At 39.1% G+C, this 17,236-nt stretch overlaps 2 protein-coding genes across 2 annotated transcripts; both read left to right on the forward strand.

Annotated features, from left to right (window-relative positions):
* The first annotated feature begins 3,111 nt into the window (after window positions 1-3,111).
* LOC125893867 (uncharacterized) lies at window positions 3,112-8,520 on the forward strand. The gene is made up of 6 exons (XM_049584816.1): window positions 3,112-3,375; window positions 4,090-4,228; window positions 4,948-5,201; window positions 6,494-6,641; window positions 6,993-7,115; window positions 7,201-8,520. The coding sequence occupies exons 2-6, from the start codon at window positions 4,129-4,131 to the stop codon at window positions 7,248-7,250; spliced, it is 675 nt and encodes a 224-aa protein (XP_049440773.1). The 5' UTR covers window positions 3,112-3,375; window positions 4,090-4,128; the 3' UTR covers window positions 7,251-8,520.
* Window positions 8,521-13,093: 4,573 nt separating this feature from the next.
* fxyd11 (FXYD domain containing ion transport regulator 11) lies at window positions 13,094-16,857 on the forward strand. The gene is made up of 7 exons (XM_049583051.1): window positions 13,094-13,198; window positions 14,971-15,015; window positions 15,254-15,286; window positions 15,608-15,622; window positions 15,867-15,941; window positions 16,067-16,091; window positions 16,280-16,857. The coding sequence occupies exons 2-7, from the start codon at window positions 14,982-14,984 to the stop codon at window positions 16,308-16,310; spliced, it is 213 nt and encodes a 70-aa protein (XP_049439008.1). The 5' UTR covers window positions 13,094-13,198; window positions 14,971-14,981; the 3' UTR covers window positions 16,311-16,857.
* The last annotated feature ends 379 nt before the right edge of the window (window positions 16,858-17,236 follow it).

A 17,236-nucleotide genomic window follows, 5' to 3' on the forward strand; every position in this document is an offset into this window, starting at 1 on the left:
TGAATAGATTACATGAGCATACATTCTACATGAGCATGACACCCCATGACTGTATATTATATTTGAGTGCAGGATGGGTAAAATAATATGTTACTGGGAAGTTAGATATATTTAAAAATAAAATATAATCTTTTTTTAAAAAGCACATGCAGTTTGTGGTACAGTTATTGTAGGAAGGATATGATTGTGGGCAAAAGACAGTTGATAACTTCTCAAAAAAGAGAGAAGAAATGAGAGAAGAAATGAGTCATTTTTAAATGGAGAAGTTGTGGCTGAAACTTCATTTCTATCTCACATCACTTTATGTACTGTCTGCACGCATTCTTGCTTATATATATACATATATATAAATATATATATATATATATATATTCTATTATCATTATTTCTTTTTTTCTAGGTCACATCAAAAGCTAGAAAAACAAGGCAGGTGTTTTACACAAAGGTCTTTTAAAGGGCAGCTACAGTCTCCTGCTTCAACAGGGAGAACGGCTGCCTCTGAAACACACCCACACTTTAACAGCACTGAGATGTTATCACTACTTCAGTCTGGTGGCTTGTTTCACTATTGTTTTGCACTTTTGCAACGTCAGTCAGCCAGTCTTTGATCCAGACTAACTGAAATATGTAAGAAACTACTGGATAGTTTTATTGGTGTATAGTTACCAGAAGTGTGCATGCATGGTTCTGGTTGTGAGTGTATTTTTAGTGCTGTGTCTGTACCAGGAGGTTATGGGAAGCAGAGGCTGGCTCTGTCTCAGGTGTTTATGTTGCAGACATTCTTCTGTTTTCTTTCCCGACAGCGTCTTAACGCCTTGAACTCTTAGCTGTTCCTCTACTGTTTTCACAGTCCTTTACCAGCTCAAACTGTTTTATGTTCACATTGTTCTGCATCTAGATGTGTTTCATATGCTGGGATAGATGAAGTCCTTGTAATGACACTTATATCTGTGTCTTGACACCAAGAGGTATCGTAAATCATATAAAAATATGCAAAACTGACATTTAATTATTCCTACAATTTTGTTCTAAATAAAAATATGAAGGTATGCAAAAATTGCTGCAAATTGCTCATTGATAGGTCAATGTAAAAGTCACCATGTACCGTGTTTCATGAGGCAGCTGGGTAACTAGCATGCTGATGCTAACCAGCTTCACTTGACCCAGCAGCTGAGTAGCAAGAAACAAAGTGAAGCCTGTGCTGTACATACTAACACTTAACAACTTAACTGTTAATTTCCTCTCTGCTCCGATCTGTCTCGCTCAGCTGCACACCATGCACGCACCCACTAGGCACTGAAATCTGCGTAGTGGGAATGAGGAAAGACAAGAGAGTCTGTCTGCATGTTCAGCAGTATTTGCTCAGTTTGCTGTCACATCGCTCGACCACAAATTTGTAAAAACAACGAAATGAAAGTTCGGTCACAAAACTATGTTGTTTGTATTTTTTTGTGCAGTTTTAAGTGCATATATGGAAATCCTGGAGCTCTCTTAGTGGGTATATGGCTTACAACTGTGTATCACAGAGACTTTACTGGATGGATTGCCATGAAATTTTGTACTCATATAGCCTAGTCATGATCCCCTGAGGAGGATCCACTTACTTTTCCTTGAGCGTACCAAATAACTCAGTTTTCAAATATTCAGTGAAATAGACATCTACTAGTTGTGACTGGCACAAAAGTTTGTATAGACATTCATGACTCCTACACGTTGCAGTCTGATAACTTCGGTGATGCCCTGACTCTTAGTCTAGCGTGACCTTTTGTAGTTTTCGGCAAAATGTCTCTGGACAACTGGTGGATACATTAAGGTGAAATTTCCTGCATATATTCAAGGGTCCTACTACAGGATGAAATCTAATAACTTTAACGAGCTCCCAACTTTCTGTCTGTGACCAGCAAAAGTATTTAATCTCCCACCAGCATTAGCTGTACTGTGTGCTAGTTAGCAAAAGTTAGCATGGTAACACGCTCAACTAAGATGGTGAACCTGCTAAACAAACCAGCTACGCATCAGCACATTGAGCATGTTAGAAAGCTGATGGTAGCATTTAGCTCAAAGCATCGTTGTGCCTGATGAAAGTTCAGCCTCACAGAACAGCTAGCATGGACTCTTACTGTGCTTTCTAGTACACATACCACTATACTATTTAGTCTGCCAGGAGAAAGATTTAGAGTGCAACCAATACACAGTATGCTAGAAAATACCAGGCTGTCTGTTCTACTGCATCCAGTTGCATTTTGCAGTATGTAAGTCAGCATGCTTTACTGGCTGTTCTGAGCCACAACCCTCTGCATGGCAAACGGTGTGTCACATCGACTGAACCGCAAACAGATGACAGCTGACTGACAGCTCATTAACAGCTGTCAGAAGCTACAATGATGGATGACAGCACATTCAAGTGACTGATGACCAGTCAAATAGTAATAATGGCAATATTACTTAAGTAAACAAAATAATCACAAAGATTACCAGCAACAAAAGGACATAAATATGAAAATTAGTATGCCAGAGAAATATACATACTACAATATAAATACTACAATACTACAAATACTACAATATGAATTTCCAATGTATGTGGTTATAACCTAAAAGTTAAAACTACATTCATTGCAAAGTAACACCAGCAGAGCTCTCCAGATGGATGCCATCTCTGGTGAAGCTTGGCAAATGGTTTACAGAAGCTATTGTCTCAATGTCTAATAATAAACACCACGATACAATTAAATGGTAAATGGCATTCCAATGAGAACAAGTTTAAGCAGGTGGTGAAAAGTGATTCAGTATCTGCTGTGATGGCAGCCAGTTAACCTGCATTTCCTTCAGACAGGAGGAACTTATTTGAAAGTAAAATTGTGTTACACAAATATTCTAAGCTCTTTCTGTAAAAGACAAAAAAGTAAGGTCGTTTGTGTGTGTGAGACAGAGAGAGATAAAGTAAATGAGGAAGCTGAAAAGTCTTGCATTACTAGGTCTGATGTTACTCCCAGCAGCTATTATTGGCTCAGGCCAGGCAGGCCTGCTCAACCAGTTTGTTTCTATAGATCCATCTTGTAAATCAGGAACATGTCCATGTTCCTTCAGGTGCCTTGTCGGTCTCAACTTCCTACCTGGTTAGAGTGGGAGGATGGAGTGAGACAGAGAGAGGTGAAGAGAGAGTCAGCATTGTGTGTGGGGACACGTAGGCTACAGTTCTGGTCAGTGTTTACTGAGACACAGGCAGTAGATATATGTCAGAATTTACAGTTTAGAGGAGGTGTCATCTGAGAAGTTAATTTCAACTATAAGCAGGATTTATTTTGAAAAGAGCTGCATGAAAATCTTGAAATAAGGAAGCTGCCTGCTGGGGAATTTCCAGTTCATTTTGCGGTCAGTGTTAATAATCTCCTAGTCTTTCTTTTCATTTCAAGAAGCTTTTTTTTATGTTTCACTTTATTTCTCATATTTACAAAAAAACTTTTCAGATTTGGGGACAAAAGAATCATGATTATGGGTGACAGATGTATAAAAGTGATTTAAATAACTGCATGTGCAAAACCAATAACTGCGGATAACAAAACCTCAGTCAACACAATGGCAAGTGTTTATAAGACGGCTGCTTTGAAACATAAAATTCAACATTTTTAATTTGTCTGCATCTATAAATGTCATCGTTACTTATTCCTAAATCACAAGGTTGATGCTTTGAATCAGTAGAGGTTTCTAAAAATGAAGGTAGAGTTTCTGAATTCCTTAATAAATTCTAAAAAGAGATCAAATCATAGCTCAGGCCAGATATCTCATGTAACTAATGATAAAATTCTTGGTTTAAAATATTTCTATAGCTCTTTCTCAAATCAGTTTGATGGGTCCTAAAATATATAGTAGTTATACATTGTATCTGTATCTAAAATCATTATAGTGCAAAATACCATTTGACTGATTTTCTGCCTTCAGGTTATAGTGATCACCATAAATCTTTTACATTCATTCACATCACATTTAACATGAAGGAAAACACAAGGACTCTTGTAATACTACATGTATAACATATTCCTTTATTGTTGAATGAAAAGTGAAGTTGCATTGTTCAAACATTTGCAGATTAGTGTATGGAATAAGAAAGACTGAGTGAAGAAAACAATGGAGAAGAGGAGGAAAGGAGAGATGAGAAAGCAGAAGAAAGTTTCTCAAAATTTCTTGCTGCTGCTGGCTGTGCTCCAAATCACCACACCCTCCTCAGGTAACTAACCACCTGCAGGGTTTCAAAGTGTAAGATTGATTTAAGTCGTAGTTAAAGTGTCCAGTTCTCACTCACATACAATTCAATACATTCTAAAACGAAAACATCCACAGACCTCACCCTGGTTAATGTTTTACAGTCTGAAAGAAAGAAAATCTTCCAAGGAAACACATTTCGAGTCATTAGAATATTCAAATGTTTATGAGGGCGGTGAAGGTGTTTTGTTTCAGGTATGCTTACATTAGATGCAGGCAGCATTCACTTCCTGTAAACAGCACACAACAAAGATGGGTGGATATTTGTTTTTGTATAGAACAACATCTCAACAAATACCTCAGTGATGATGTGCACAGTATGTTGTGCCAAATCAGACTCCATGCTGTGTGATCAGTTTGGTTGCTGTTGCACTGTACATTTCTTTTGGGGGTTTGGTTCCATAACTGGTTTCCTACATTTCCCATCATGCATGCTCATGTAGTATCAACAAAAAGATCCATAGCAGTCTAAACAAATTGTATTTCAATGCTTTCTGATGCGAACAGTTTTAAGATTTTAACAGACTGAAGTGACTGAGCTGTAGGGGAGACTGGGGGCAACTGTGACATCGCAAATTGTTAAATTTTTACAATTATTAGTGATTTTATCTGCTCATTTCAACTTTATACTCTGTCCTCCTTATTTCCCTCTCATAAACACTCACATTGTCATCCCTGTTTAAGCTCAAAACTCTACCAGTACCACCACCACCTCCACCACCTCCATCACCTCCATCACCACCAGCACTTCAGCATCGAACCCTGCAGTTCTCAGTTACCGCACACGCCCACGTAACATCAAAGTGGCTGTGGGAGAACCTGCGGTGTTTCTCTGTGGAGTGCCCAGAGCTTCTTCAAATGTCACATTCACCTTCTACGGGAGTCACCACAACTACACCCTCAGATGCCCCTCGGGCCACATGGAAGACATCCCCCAGGTGAGGTGATTGCCATCTGACTCTGTATTTACTCTCATGTCATCCTCACTTTCCACTCCCCTTCCCCTCAGCAGCACTGTCTCACTGTAAGATTTCAAAAGTTAGTTTAACATGTTTTGTTAAAGCAACTACAAGGGACTTTTATTTTGTGTTGATTTTGGCACCCCCTGTGGACAAAAGTGGTAGCACCATGTTGTAAATATCTTGATCTGGCTAAAGATGCTAGCCTGGTTCCAGACCATAGACCCCACCCACTCAACTGAGTAGGCTTGCATCTCTGGTCTGGCATACTTCAATGAATTTGCAATTTATCTCATCCAAACGATGGACAGACCAATGAACGCTGGGGGTCTAGCAATTAGCCAGTCAGCTGATGTCAAGCTGTACGCTGGTGGGTAACTGGTGAGGATAGCAACAATGGCGACGCTACAGATCCTACAGACCACATTAACGATGCTATCGAGGTATTTCGCCACTACTCACGTTAATGGAGGACCAAATTAAGGAAGCTGCTAAACTGGATTGAACGGCGATGCAGCTGGGCGTGCATGACGACGGAGACATTTTAAACGGGCAATGCTCGCTTGTTTTCGGCACCCCCGAGGCATGGATACTAATGACGTCAGATTCTGGGTGAGTCTTTGATCTCTACTGATTGGTTAGGGAAAAATCAAATTCCCTCCCCCTTGTAAATCGCCTTCAATGGAAGCCATGTCAGACTGAAGGTTCTGGGAGCTTCAGTCTGCTCATTATCACAGAAAGCCTTGGGGTGCTTGATTTACTCGACAAATGCAGCTACCTATAGCTGCATTAAATTAATGTTAGCCAAAGCATTAGCCAGCTTTGTTTTAGCAAGCGACATGAATTAATAATTTGATGTAAAACCACATCTACCAGTGGATTTCATGAATAAAACAGACAAAACAGGATGGGATATAAATCTTTTCAAATCTGCTGTTTCGCCTGTGCTCTATCACTGTCTCTTTTAGCTTTTTTTGTTCTTTGGTTAATTCTTTTATTTTTCTCTTTGCTGATCTTGCTCGAGTATCAGCCAATACCACAAAACATAACGTCAAAGATGACAAGAAAATCTCTTCATCTTCTTTACACTGTTTAATAACTAGTTGAAAACTCCTTGTAGTTGCTTTAAGAGTCAAATCTTTGTCTCTCGAGGGGTCTGAACATTTCCCAGCTCACACCAAGTTTATATTCATTTAAATCTCTTATTCTTTCCTGTTCCCTCATCTGAACCCCTCTTCCTTCCCGTCTCTGTCTCCTGTCTCTCTCCTCAGGCTCTCTATGGAAGTTGTGATGTGAAGAATGGAGAGTTATTGGCTGTTTGGACCCTCAAGGGAACTTCTTTCTCCGACAATGGCACAAAAGTTGTATGTCAGCAGTCAAGGAATCCCAGTGCAGTTGTTGCCGTCCTACATGTCTATGGTGAAGACTCTTCTATTTCAATTCAATAGCTATTGTTTTGTCAACATGTTTATAACAACATGTTATTCCTTTAATATACTTGTCTACATGTTTTACTACATGGAAAAATGCTGACAGAGGCTTACAGTCATGTTCTCACTTACAAATCAGGATAAATCGTGGAATTACAAATAAACCCAGACTATCCCCTACCGCTGTTAGTGTCTCCTTAAGTGGTCTCCAAGAAACACTCACAGTTTCTAACTTTGATTAAATTTTGCACAAGCTTGTCAATCCATTCAATCATTCTTACACTTAAACTTCTGTGGTAAATTCTCCTTCCTCACTCTGCACTGTTATCTCTGCTCCTAGATAACGGCGCCAGCTATGCCACTCTCATCGGCTGTGCCATTGGGGGCTTCTTCGGCATCCTGTTGGTGTTTGGTTTATTGTATGCTGCGCTGCTGAGATCTGAGAATCTCCAGAAGTGCTTCAGTAAGTATACACTGCCTGAGTTTACTGGTGAATGCATCGACTACAAATTGCAAACTGATAATGTGTGATGTCTTTGTGCTTTCAGGAGGAAAAGAAATAGAGGATGACATGACCACAATAGTAACAAAGGAGTAAACAGAGACAGAAAGCGAAGCAGGACTGTTTTGTTGCTTGATGTTGCTTTGTACTGCTAACCAACAGAGAATAGAAACAGAAATTATCAGTTAATCTTCTGATGAAACTAAGTGAAATGAGACCTGGACTTAGTCCACCCACTGACCACTAATATCTTCACTTCCATGCTCTACCCTTAATAATTGGACTCTGCACACTTACCAGTGTATAATATACTATTAAGCACTTACTCAATACATCAAAAAATAATTATGCCAAATTGCTCTCCCCACTTGGTGCAGTGTCATACATCAATGTGTACTGCATTTATGGTATAAATCATATGTAAAATTTGTTGTTGTGTCATCTAATGTGGATAAAACAATAGGACGCCATAGTCAGACTGCATGTAGTGTTTAAAAGCAAAGATCTGAAGAGCAATCTAAATCCTAAATTTGAAATTTAAATTTAAATTTGAATTCATTGTTTAAACATTCAGTAGTAATGAAATATTTACAAAGGGTTTCCTGCTGATTAAGCAACTGACCGCAGCAGGAAGTGGTCACCGTTCTTAAAGTGCTGAGTAAATGCTCGCCTGCAGACAGGCATTGGTTAAATGAGGAATAGAGGAGTAGATGCTCTTTGCATTGTATGTACATATGTTTTAGTTTTATTCCAATTTCCAGTAAACTAAAGAAGGCAAAATACTCATTGGTGGGGGTCCACGCTGTATTTGTAATACCAGATCAGTCAGCTGCACTTTTGTGATTTGTCCACTTGAGGGAAGCACTCACTGCACAGGTAACATGCTAGTTATCTGTTGCAACACTACTGAGAGAAATAACAGTTTGTAAAACACTTAAACAATACTTCCTGTTTCTGTCACAACATGTTGCACTTTTATATGATATTATTCAATTAAAACTCTAATGAAGAAAATGTTATTCCTTTATTTGGGAATTAGTCAGTGAAGTAGGTTAGATGTGATGCTGCATTCTGAAGTAAATTGTTCTGATGCTTTTATGGTTACACAGTCTTTACATGAAGGTCTAGTTGCTTGTAGTTACCAAAAGTAAACTCAGGGATGTATTTGTTTATATGCTGTTGCTGATGTTTGTTGTTTGAGCAGTCTTTTCATTTCTTCAGATATTTTCATGATTACTGTAATATGCTCTTGTTCATCATTTGCTCTCATTTTCTTTTTGGATTTGACACTGATGCACTTGCCAATCAGAGCTTGTAAAAATCAATAATAAAAATGATATTATGACAAAACAAACAACTAGCTTATAATTTCTGATAGTTCTGATTCTATCACCCGTCAGCACAGAAAGTACATACAGCTGACAAAGCCCAGTTCCTCTCATGTGCCTGACTCGCCCTGTGATGTGCTGTTTGGATCCCTACAATCCTACTTGACAGAATGTTAAAGAGAGGGTAAGATGCCATATACACTATCATCAATACACTGTACCATCCTGTCAGCACATAGATATACATACTTCAAAATTTTGCATGTTTTTGTTGAATTCAGGCCCATGAAAACCTACAAGACCCAAAAAGTTCTGTCATCCCTCAAAGGCTCGTCATATCTGCACTGACATGATAAAATCAAATAGCTTTAAAAGGCCAGCTCACCACAAAAGACCTATTATCCCTCTTACTTTTAGTGCTATACCAATCTAGATGTCGACTGTTGGAGATATTGGCTGTAAAGATATCTGCCTCCTCTGACTTTTCAAGTTGGAAATCCAAATCCAGGGGGTGTTCCAGTTGAAATTTCCAACTGGGAACTCGGAAATGCTGACTTTCCAGCACAAATGAAACACACCATTACATCTCATGCTGTCACAAGCATGAGCCTCTCCATGAGTAGATGCGCACTTCCTTTTGCACGATGATACAGCTGGCAGGGTGCAGTTCAGTAGAAAGATAATAGATACTGCTCACAAGAAGGTCTTGTTTCTTGTTGAATGTTCTTTTTTCTTTTTTTTTTTCGCTTTCAGCACGAGCCGATTGGTTTCATAGTATCCGAGAGAAGGCAGACATCTCCACAGCCAATATCTCCAACACTTGTCAACTCACACCAAAACAATTTAGACTGATATATAGCACTACAAGTGAGAGAAAAAATATATACATTTTTGATTATGGGATGAGCTGTCACTTAAAGTTGCAAATGTTAAAGTTGACAATGTTAGAAACACTCTCATATGGCAACAATTGCAATTCTTTTCATCAGACATATAGACTGATAAATCTGGTTTAAATTCAACACTTGGATGTTTATTTCTGTATGTCATCATCTCTACATCACCAACTTGTGCTGCCACATGATGAGTTTTCACTGAAACTTCTTAATCATAAATGGTTTGGTTTTTTGCATGGGCACTTGTTAGGGAGACTAGCCGCAATTAATGTAATGTGCAGCATCATATGGAGGGGATGCTAAAAGCTAATTGTGATAACTTGATCATAGCTTTAATATGTCTGTTGCTCCCCCTAGTGGTGAACTGGTTGCATGTCTGCTTGCGTCAGGAACAAGTATTCCGCTGTCTTTTGGTGTTGCTGTCCTTTGTCCTTCTGACTTTATGTTGTTTTATTGGTGGTATATGGCACAAAGTAACAGAAACAACAGAGTTAGTAGCAACTGCAGGCACTTAAACATGCATTTAAAATGTAAGTGGGGGGAAATTACCTTTTTCCACCATTTGTCCTTGCTTCCAGAGCCCTGCATATTTGTCCATGTGACACTTTACCATTCATTAGAATCTATGGCACCTCCCCCATTGTGTTACCAAATTCACAGATGCTTTTTATGACCCAAAGTCAAACAGTCTACACAGCTGCTCACATGCCCTGAAAAGAAAAACACAATCGCTACATTACTTTAGAATTCAATTAATTCAGTACTTATCAACTGAATATGACAACTGGTATTTGACTGCTTGTGGCTGTGGTCTTCATTCCCCTCACTGTGTGTTGTGACACCTGATAGAGCAGCATGGATAGGCTGCCACACACACACACACACACACACACACACACACACACACACACACACACACACTGGGCAATCAGCAGGAGAGAATTCTGCCTCGTCTTTTAGTTGATACAACAGAGGCAGAATGAAGCAACGTGTTGACTCAGCTGCTCAGCTACACCTCAGTTCACTCATGATACATTCCTGTCATAATGTCTGATTTCTTCATTTTCTCCACAGCTGAAGATATAAGTGTTACAGAGTGTAGCATGATTGGCTACATTGGGTGTTTGCGCAACTAAAGATTAAATGGGACAACAGTGTGGTGTATTCACCCAGGATGTTCGTCCATTCATCTTGTTTGTCATTTCTTGGCTCTGAAAGGGGGAAAGGGTCCTATATCTTGTAACACTGACTAAACACACAACACTCTTGTCATGTGAGGACCCACCACTAAGTTTGTAAGAGTTTCCAAATATGACTATGTCTCTTATCAGAGGACTGACTGGATCTCACTCTGCTATGTGAGCTAACCTGTTCTTAGACCTTTAGTTGTTCTGTTTATGGACAAATATCCTGAATACCACCATAACAGAGACATGTCTGAGTGTGTGTGTGTGTGTGTGTGTGTGTGTGTGTGTGCGTGTGCGTGTGTGTGTGTGTGTCCACTGATAACCTACATTGTTCAGTGTGTGTTCTAAAGATGACCTTTACCTAACAATGAATCAGTTTAGCTTGCTACACCCATTAATACCTGAGGAAACATCGGTTAGACTATTGCAATTAAAGTTAAATAGTAACAAGTTGATCACATTACGATAGGCTTTAGAGTCTTTTTAACTGACCTACAACTAACCTCTAGTTTTTCCCACATTCATGGAGGACAATTGAGGCGATACTAGATTAACATCAGAGGTCTGGTTTTATGCCCTGCAGCGTCGATCTGGTCCTCTCTGTCAAACCGGGCAAAACCCATACGGGGTCAGCACATGTAAAATCTGATCTTTGTCTGCCATATTTGTTTCTCTGCAAGTTTGAATTATCTTTTACTTAGTAGAAAAAGGAGAAGAGCAAGATTGCACTTGAGTAAATAACAGACAAAATGCAGGCATTTTCACCCACTTAGGTTTTTGTTTTATCTCTCGAGATGTTATCAGAAAGCTAGTCTGCTGTGAAAATGTGATCTTTGTATTTATTTTAAAAAGCTAATAATATTTAGAAGCATCTTACATTGGTTGTAATTGAAGTGTTGAATGTTGATCTTTCATATCTATTACTATTATTACTTTTACATTTCAATTTTTATGGAAGACAGGTCAGTGGGCTTTTACTACCGCTGTTAGTGTCTCCTTAAGTGGCAAGGAAGAGCACTATGTAATAAGCCAGGGTAATTTCATATATGTTTACACATTAATGTTGCACTGTGCCTAATGATGTTGTGATGATGGGGATGATGTGATGCTGAGAAAAAAATATATATCCTACAAATACTGAAAGAAACACCTCACTGAGTATCCTCTCTGTTTTCTCTACCTCCTCTAATTCTATCAGCATGCCATTGACATGGAGCACAGCGACCTTCATTTAACCTTACATAACAATGTTACAGGCATCTGGTGCTTTATACAGACGGACAGCAGAAACAACACACAGACACAGTGTGGCCACATTAAAGCCATACAATCATTTTAAGTAATCCCTGCAGTGCAAGTTAATGTGAACAATTTGATTGGGAGTTAATAAGCCACTGCAAATCTTATCTCTGTGCTCTCCCTCTCTCTGCGTTGTCATCACCAGTTGCTGCTCTATCTGCTGTCAAATTGCCAGGATTGTTGTATTATCACTTAGACACACACACAGACTTGACCACACACATCTCGAAACTCTCTGTGTGTGCCTCTGTCATTGTCTATCTCCTGTGTCCTTGCTGTATTATCATTTGTTGAGAGGCTGATGCATGCCTCGGCTTTGTCAGCGTGTTACAGGAGAAGGTATAAATAGTCACAAATCACTACTGTGACACATGAATGCACTCACACAGTTCTGCATACATGCATTTTATATGTAGGGGTGACACCAACGCACAGTGTGGGATGAATGGAGCCGTGCTGTTATGGCTTACTGTGTGGTTATTACAGTAAAAATTAATTGATTCTCCAATTTTTTTTAAAAAATTGTCACTTTTAAAGGACTTAATGAGTCTGAATCAATCCTTAGTCAAGCTAAATGATAATCCCTCCCTCCTGCCCAGGGTTAGTAAAAAAAAAGTGCCTGGCAACCATAAGACCAACACAGTGCAATCTATTCCACAGTGTGAGGAGCACTGGGAGATACCTGGATACCTGACAGAGCCACAGACAGCAAAGAGACAACAAAGGAGTCAATGGGAGAAGGGCAGAAATAATGTACAACACACTCACCCTCTTCCTGTCTTTGCTTCATCTAAAACTTCAGAATACACTTGAAATAAAGAAGAAAAATTGAATATCTTCTTTTTTTTGGTATAGCTTTTCCTCTCTTCTGATTTTGCTACTTTAATAAGTTGTTCAGACACAGTGTAATGGCTTTAATAACTGTCCCTGGTGTGACAAAGCAGTTAATCACAGCCAGTGTAAAGCGAGTTAAACATTAAAATATTAATATGAACAATTGAATTTGTGTCTCAGTGTAAGATTAAGAGCAGTAAGCACACAGTGTATTAACTGTAAATGGCCACTCTGAGGCCAATTACACAAGGCTTATTCCATCATGCCCATGCACACACGCTGATGTTTACGTAATAACATTGCCACTGGTCTCCTTCAAATCCGTAAACACGTCACACTGGACATGCTGCACACACCTAAGTTTATGCCCCAAACAAAGAGGAGGGGCAGGCACTACTTATTCCAGTAAAACAGAAATTACACACTTTTGACCAGGCAGTGTCTTGGGACATTCACACACACTCCTCTGCTCCTGAACCGTCAGCTCAGGTAAGCAACAGGTATGGTGGAGCAAGGCAAGACGGGAGTTAGGGTTCAGGGTCAAGGTCACCTTTCTATGACCAAAGTTGATTGTAAGGGCTGTGATTTGTGTGTAATGTTCATTTCTGCTGAATGTGTCAGTGGGAGAGCAGAATGTTTGGCATTATCAAAGATAGATTGAAATTCATGTGGTAGGAAGAGGCCCTCAGAGGAACTTGCAGAAAGATAAGCTTTTTAATTGCTTAGAAGATATGAAGAAAAGAAATCACAAACTGAATAGCAGACATGCTTGTGATGAAAAAATAATTGTATATGTTATGTGTTGTTTTTCCCTCCATTTGTATCAGGCATGTGGGCCTTTTGTTTTATAATTTCTGACATTGTGCCTATTTCCGACGAGCCAGAATAGTCATATATGGGTTGATTTCTGGTTTGTCTTGACTTGACAAGAGCAGCATGTTGCTGTTTAATATAACCTTGGACAACAGTACATTTTTCATATTGGATCAGGCGTTAAAACCATATAAGAAGGGCAGCACTGCAGTGAGTCAGTGAACAAAAGAGTAAAGAATGGAGCGGATGTTTGCAGAGTCGCTGTGAAGGACGCTGAACTGTAGCGTCCACACTAGTAATTAATTTTGTACAATCAATTTAAACCCAAGCAGAGAGTCTGTTCTGTCTGCTGCCGTTGCGTTATCTGAGAAATAGGATGCATTTTAAGAAGACAAAGACCTGTTTGACCTTGGCTAATGTCATGCTGGCTGATAGCTGCAATGACATTAATACACAGAAGACAAAGGACATGAGTGAAGATAAGTGACAAAAACTGCATGATAAAGAGTCTCAGTATTATCTTTGTTTTCAACTGGTGTCCATTTCCTTGAAAAGCTGGTGCAAAATGTATATCTCTGCTAAAAGTTACATGGTTACAAAAATCTTGATGTCGGCCATATCAAACATGTAAAATGTCATGAAACATTTCCATTGCTAAGTTATCTAGACTTTTGCTATGTCTGGTTTAAATAACAGGCTGGGCTATTTAAAGCAAAATCTGTGCATGGAAAACTAGTTTGAACCAGAGAGAAAGGCACTGAAATTCCAAAAAAAGCAGTGACTCTAACCTCCATGTGGACCCAAGGGTGTCCAAGATCACTTAGAGGTTACAGTGAGGTTGTCATTAAAAAGTCCTGTTACATGCTCACTTTTTTATAGCATAAAATGAGCTATGTGTGTTTGTTTTGTTAAGATAATCAGTGATACTTTTGATTATGTATTTGTACCTTGAAATTCAAATTATAAAGCTTTAAAATGTATTAAATTCTCTGAAAACTGTTTTGTGGAAGCTACATAACATAAGACTTAATAACGTCTATAAAACTTCCAACTGCTCATATAAGGCTGAAAATGAGTGACAGAAAAATATCTTTAGATACTGTAAAGCACATGACAGTGTTTGGCCCGAGGCGATGATTTTTTTTCACTGTAGTTTGAGTGGAGGTTGACGGAAAGTTGTCTGGAAACCTGCTGGGTTTCACCCTAAGACAAAAAATGATCCGCTGTTTACTCTCCAAACACCCAGAATGCATCCCTGCTGACGAGACACTGACCTCTCACACAACAAGGACATTCTTCCTGGGGAGAGGGAGCAGTGTGCGCTGTGTGTATATGTGTGAGAAACAAAGGGAAAGCGATGGGAAAAAAAAGGTTTCACTTTGTCTTTTATTCTCTCTCACGACCACGTTCTCTCCCCCTTCTCTGACTTTATCTGTTCCTCTTTCTATCTGACTCTTAGTTGTGCTGAAGATGGGACATCTAAATGTTGTGGCTGTTATGGCAGGTGAATAAAACACAAAACAGATGAGTCAACAAAATATTCCACATATTTTGTTTTCAAGGCAATTTATGAGCGTGCAAAAGCTCACCTGTTCAAAAAGTATTCCATGACGTAAAACACTAAGACCATATTTCTTTAAAACTCCATAGTGAGACATATTCTGCCAGAGCCACCAACTGTACACACTAAAGAAAACTCCCACTCAACAAAATTAACATTTCATTTATCTGATTTTTTGCAGTGTTCTTCAGCCTTTTCATGGAAACTGAAGCCAGTAAGCCCAAAACTCTACTTTCACCTCATCTTGTTCTGAGACTGGTTTGTTGAGAAACTGGTTTAGGAAGAAATCAAACACATTAACCTCTCTTTGTCTCCATTACAATGGCCAACTTCAGGGCAAATGTACTGTGCCATCCCAAAATGGATGCTTTAAAAAAAGACTAAATGTAACCCAGAAATATGAACCAGTGACCTTGTCAGTAGTTTGTTGGAGTAAAAGATCAAAATCTTGAATCATCCATTGATGTGAGTTTTGTCACTGATGTTTCTTTTTTCCTTTCTTGTCCCTCCCCCTCCTTTTGTGTTTGGTCTGCAGATCCATTTGTTTACAGTAAGTACAGACACTTCTATCTCCTAATTCATATAATCTACACTGTACAACCTTGCTTCTTGTATGGATTATAAAAAGACTAGTGCAGAGTACCATGTGTTTATGTGAAATTTTAGATGATGCATGAATCAAATGTGAGTTGACTCTCAAATTCATTTTAGGATGTTTGCTTTGGAATTTATTTTTAGTTTTGTTTTGTAGTGTGGAGTGCATTCTCCTGACTTCTAACACTATTGTCTAACAGACTATGAAAGGCTACGAATCGCAGGCCTGATCTGTGCCTGCCTGTTGTTTGCTGGAGGACTCACCATTATACTCTGTAAGTCCTGAAACCTCACAGATAAATAAGCCAGCATGGTAAACCTGCAGTAAATAGTAATAAAGACGTTACTGTGTACTAAAGTGTGTGCAGCCTCTGTAACACATCCTACTTTGCCTTCACAGATAACAAGTGCACCACCAGGAGCAAGTATGTTTTTTTATTCTTATAACTTACTGACAAATATCTGTGTGCATTTTGGTGTCTGTGTCTGAATTTTAACATGTGACTTGCTCCCCCTTTTATTTGCTCCCTCTTATTGTCTCTTTATCTCTCTCTGTCTCTCTTCCCAAACTGCCATGGTAACTGCTGCCCCGCCCTCCTCTCTTACCTTGTAGAAAAGTGGAAGATGACAACAGTGAAATCTGATATGGCGCCTGACAAACCGGTTTTGGCCAGGAAGAAGACCTGACAGGCAAGGGGTGGAGAGATTTGGGTGCGTGGTTGGGGGGGTTGGAGGAAACACACCAGCTCAGATGATTACACCTGTACAGACATGTGCGAAGAAAAACTTAGGCAAGATGAGAAAGCAGTCTCGTAGATTGACATGTCATGAGTAAGATGAAATAAATGAAACCCCCTTATGTTTTCTTTTTTTCAAAATGATACTGAAATGAATACTTATTTGTAAATCAGGGTTACCTCTCTTCAAAGACGTATATCCATGGTGGACCTCCACAATTAAGTCTGTCTCACATGCTGCTTAGTTTAGTCATTATCATAATGTTGCATAGCTCCTAAAATAGTACATGATGTGATGTTTATGGCCTGCTGTTCATTGTTTTGCTGTGTGATAAACTAGTTAGATTAATCATGTGGTCAGCCATTTCAGTTCTGACAAGATAAGGACGGAAATGTTAGAAACCTTTGATGTACACACCCAAAATGAAAATAAATGTCACTATGCCAAACCAAATATTAATATTTCAGTCATTGCTTTTCACAGATATGTAATGCAGATCAGCTTGACTTACAATATGACCTTTAATGACCTTAACTTCTGTAACTGGAAAGAGCAGTTATTGATTTGGAGTGTCCATTAAGATGCTATTGTTATATGTACCGTATTTAGCCTACATTATAAAACTATAATATCATTCCTATGCATATTTATTACAGCAGTGGTTTTGTTTTGCCTCGAACATACTTCATAACTTACATCCTAGCGAGCCCAACTCGATAAACTTCGACATCTTCGTTGTCGACAAGCAAACATTAACTCCTCACTCCTCCTCCCGGCTCTCGTCCTGACTCTGGATCAGCTTCCACGCCCCGCTCATCGTCACCGTGTACTC

This window comes from Epinephelus fuscoguttatus, linkage group LG8 (assembly GCF_011397635.1).
Source record: "Epinephelus fuscoguttatus linkage group LG8, E.fuscoguttatus.final_Chr_v1".
In the NCBI taxonomy this organism is placed as follows: domain Eukaryota; kingdom Metazoa; phylum Chordata; class Actinopteri; order Perciformes; family Serranidae; genus Epinephelus; species Epinephelus fuscoguttatus.

Excerpts from the sequence above, each read along its gene's own strand:
- LOC125893867 (XM_049584816.1), top strand. The coding sequence starts at position 4,129 with ATGGAGAAGAGGAGGAAAGGAGAGATGAGAAAGCAGAAGAAAGTTTCT. Across the intron at positions 5,202-6,493 it reads ACATGGAAGACATCCCCCAG|GCTCTCTATGGAAGTTGTGA; the intron begins GTGAGGTGATTG and ends CTCTCTCCTCAG. Across the intron at positions 7,116-7,200 it reads GAATCTCCAGAAGTGCTTCA|GAGGAAAAGAAATAGAGGAT; the intron begins GTAAGTATACAC and ends TTGTGCTTTCAG.
- fxyd11 (XM_049583051.1), top strand. The coding sequence starts at position 14,982 with ATGGGACATCTAAATGTTGTGGCTGTTATGGCAG. Across the intron at positions 15,942-16,066 it reads AGGACTCACCATTATACTCT|ATAACAAGTGCACCACCAGG; the intron begins GTAAGTCCTGAA and ends TTGCCTTCACAG. Across the intron at positions 16,092-16,279 it reads AAGTGCACCACCAGGAGCAA|AAAAGTGGAAGATGACAACA; the intron begins GTATGTTTTTTT and ends CTTACCTTGTAG.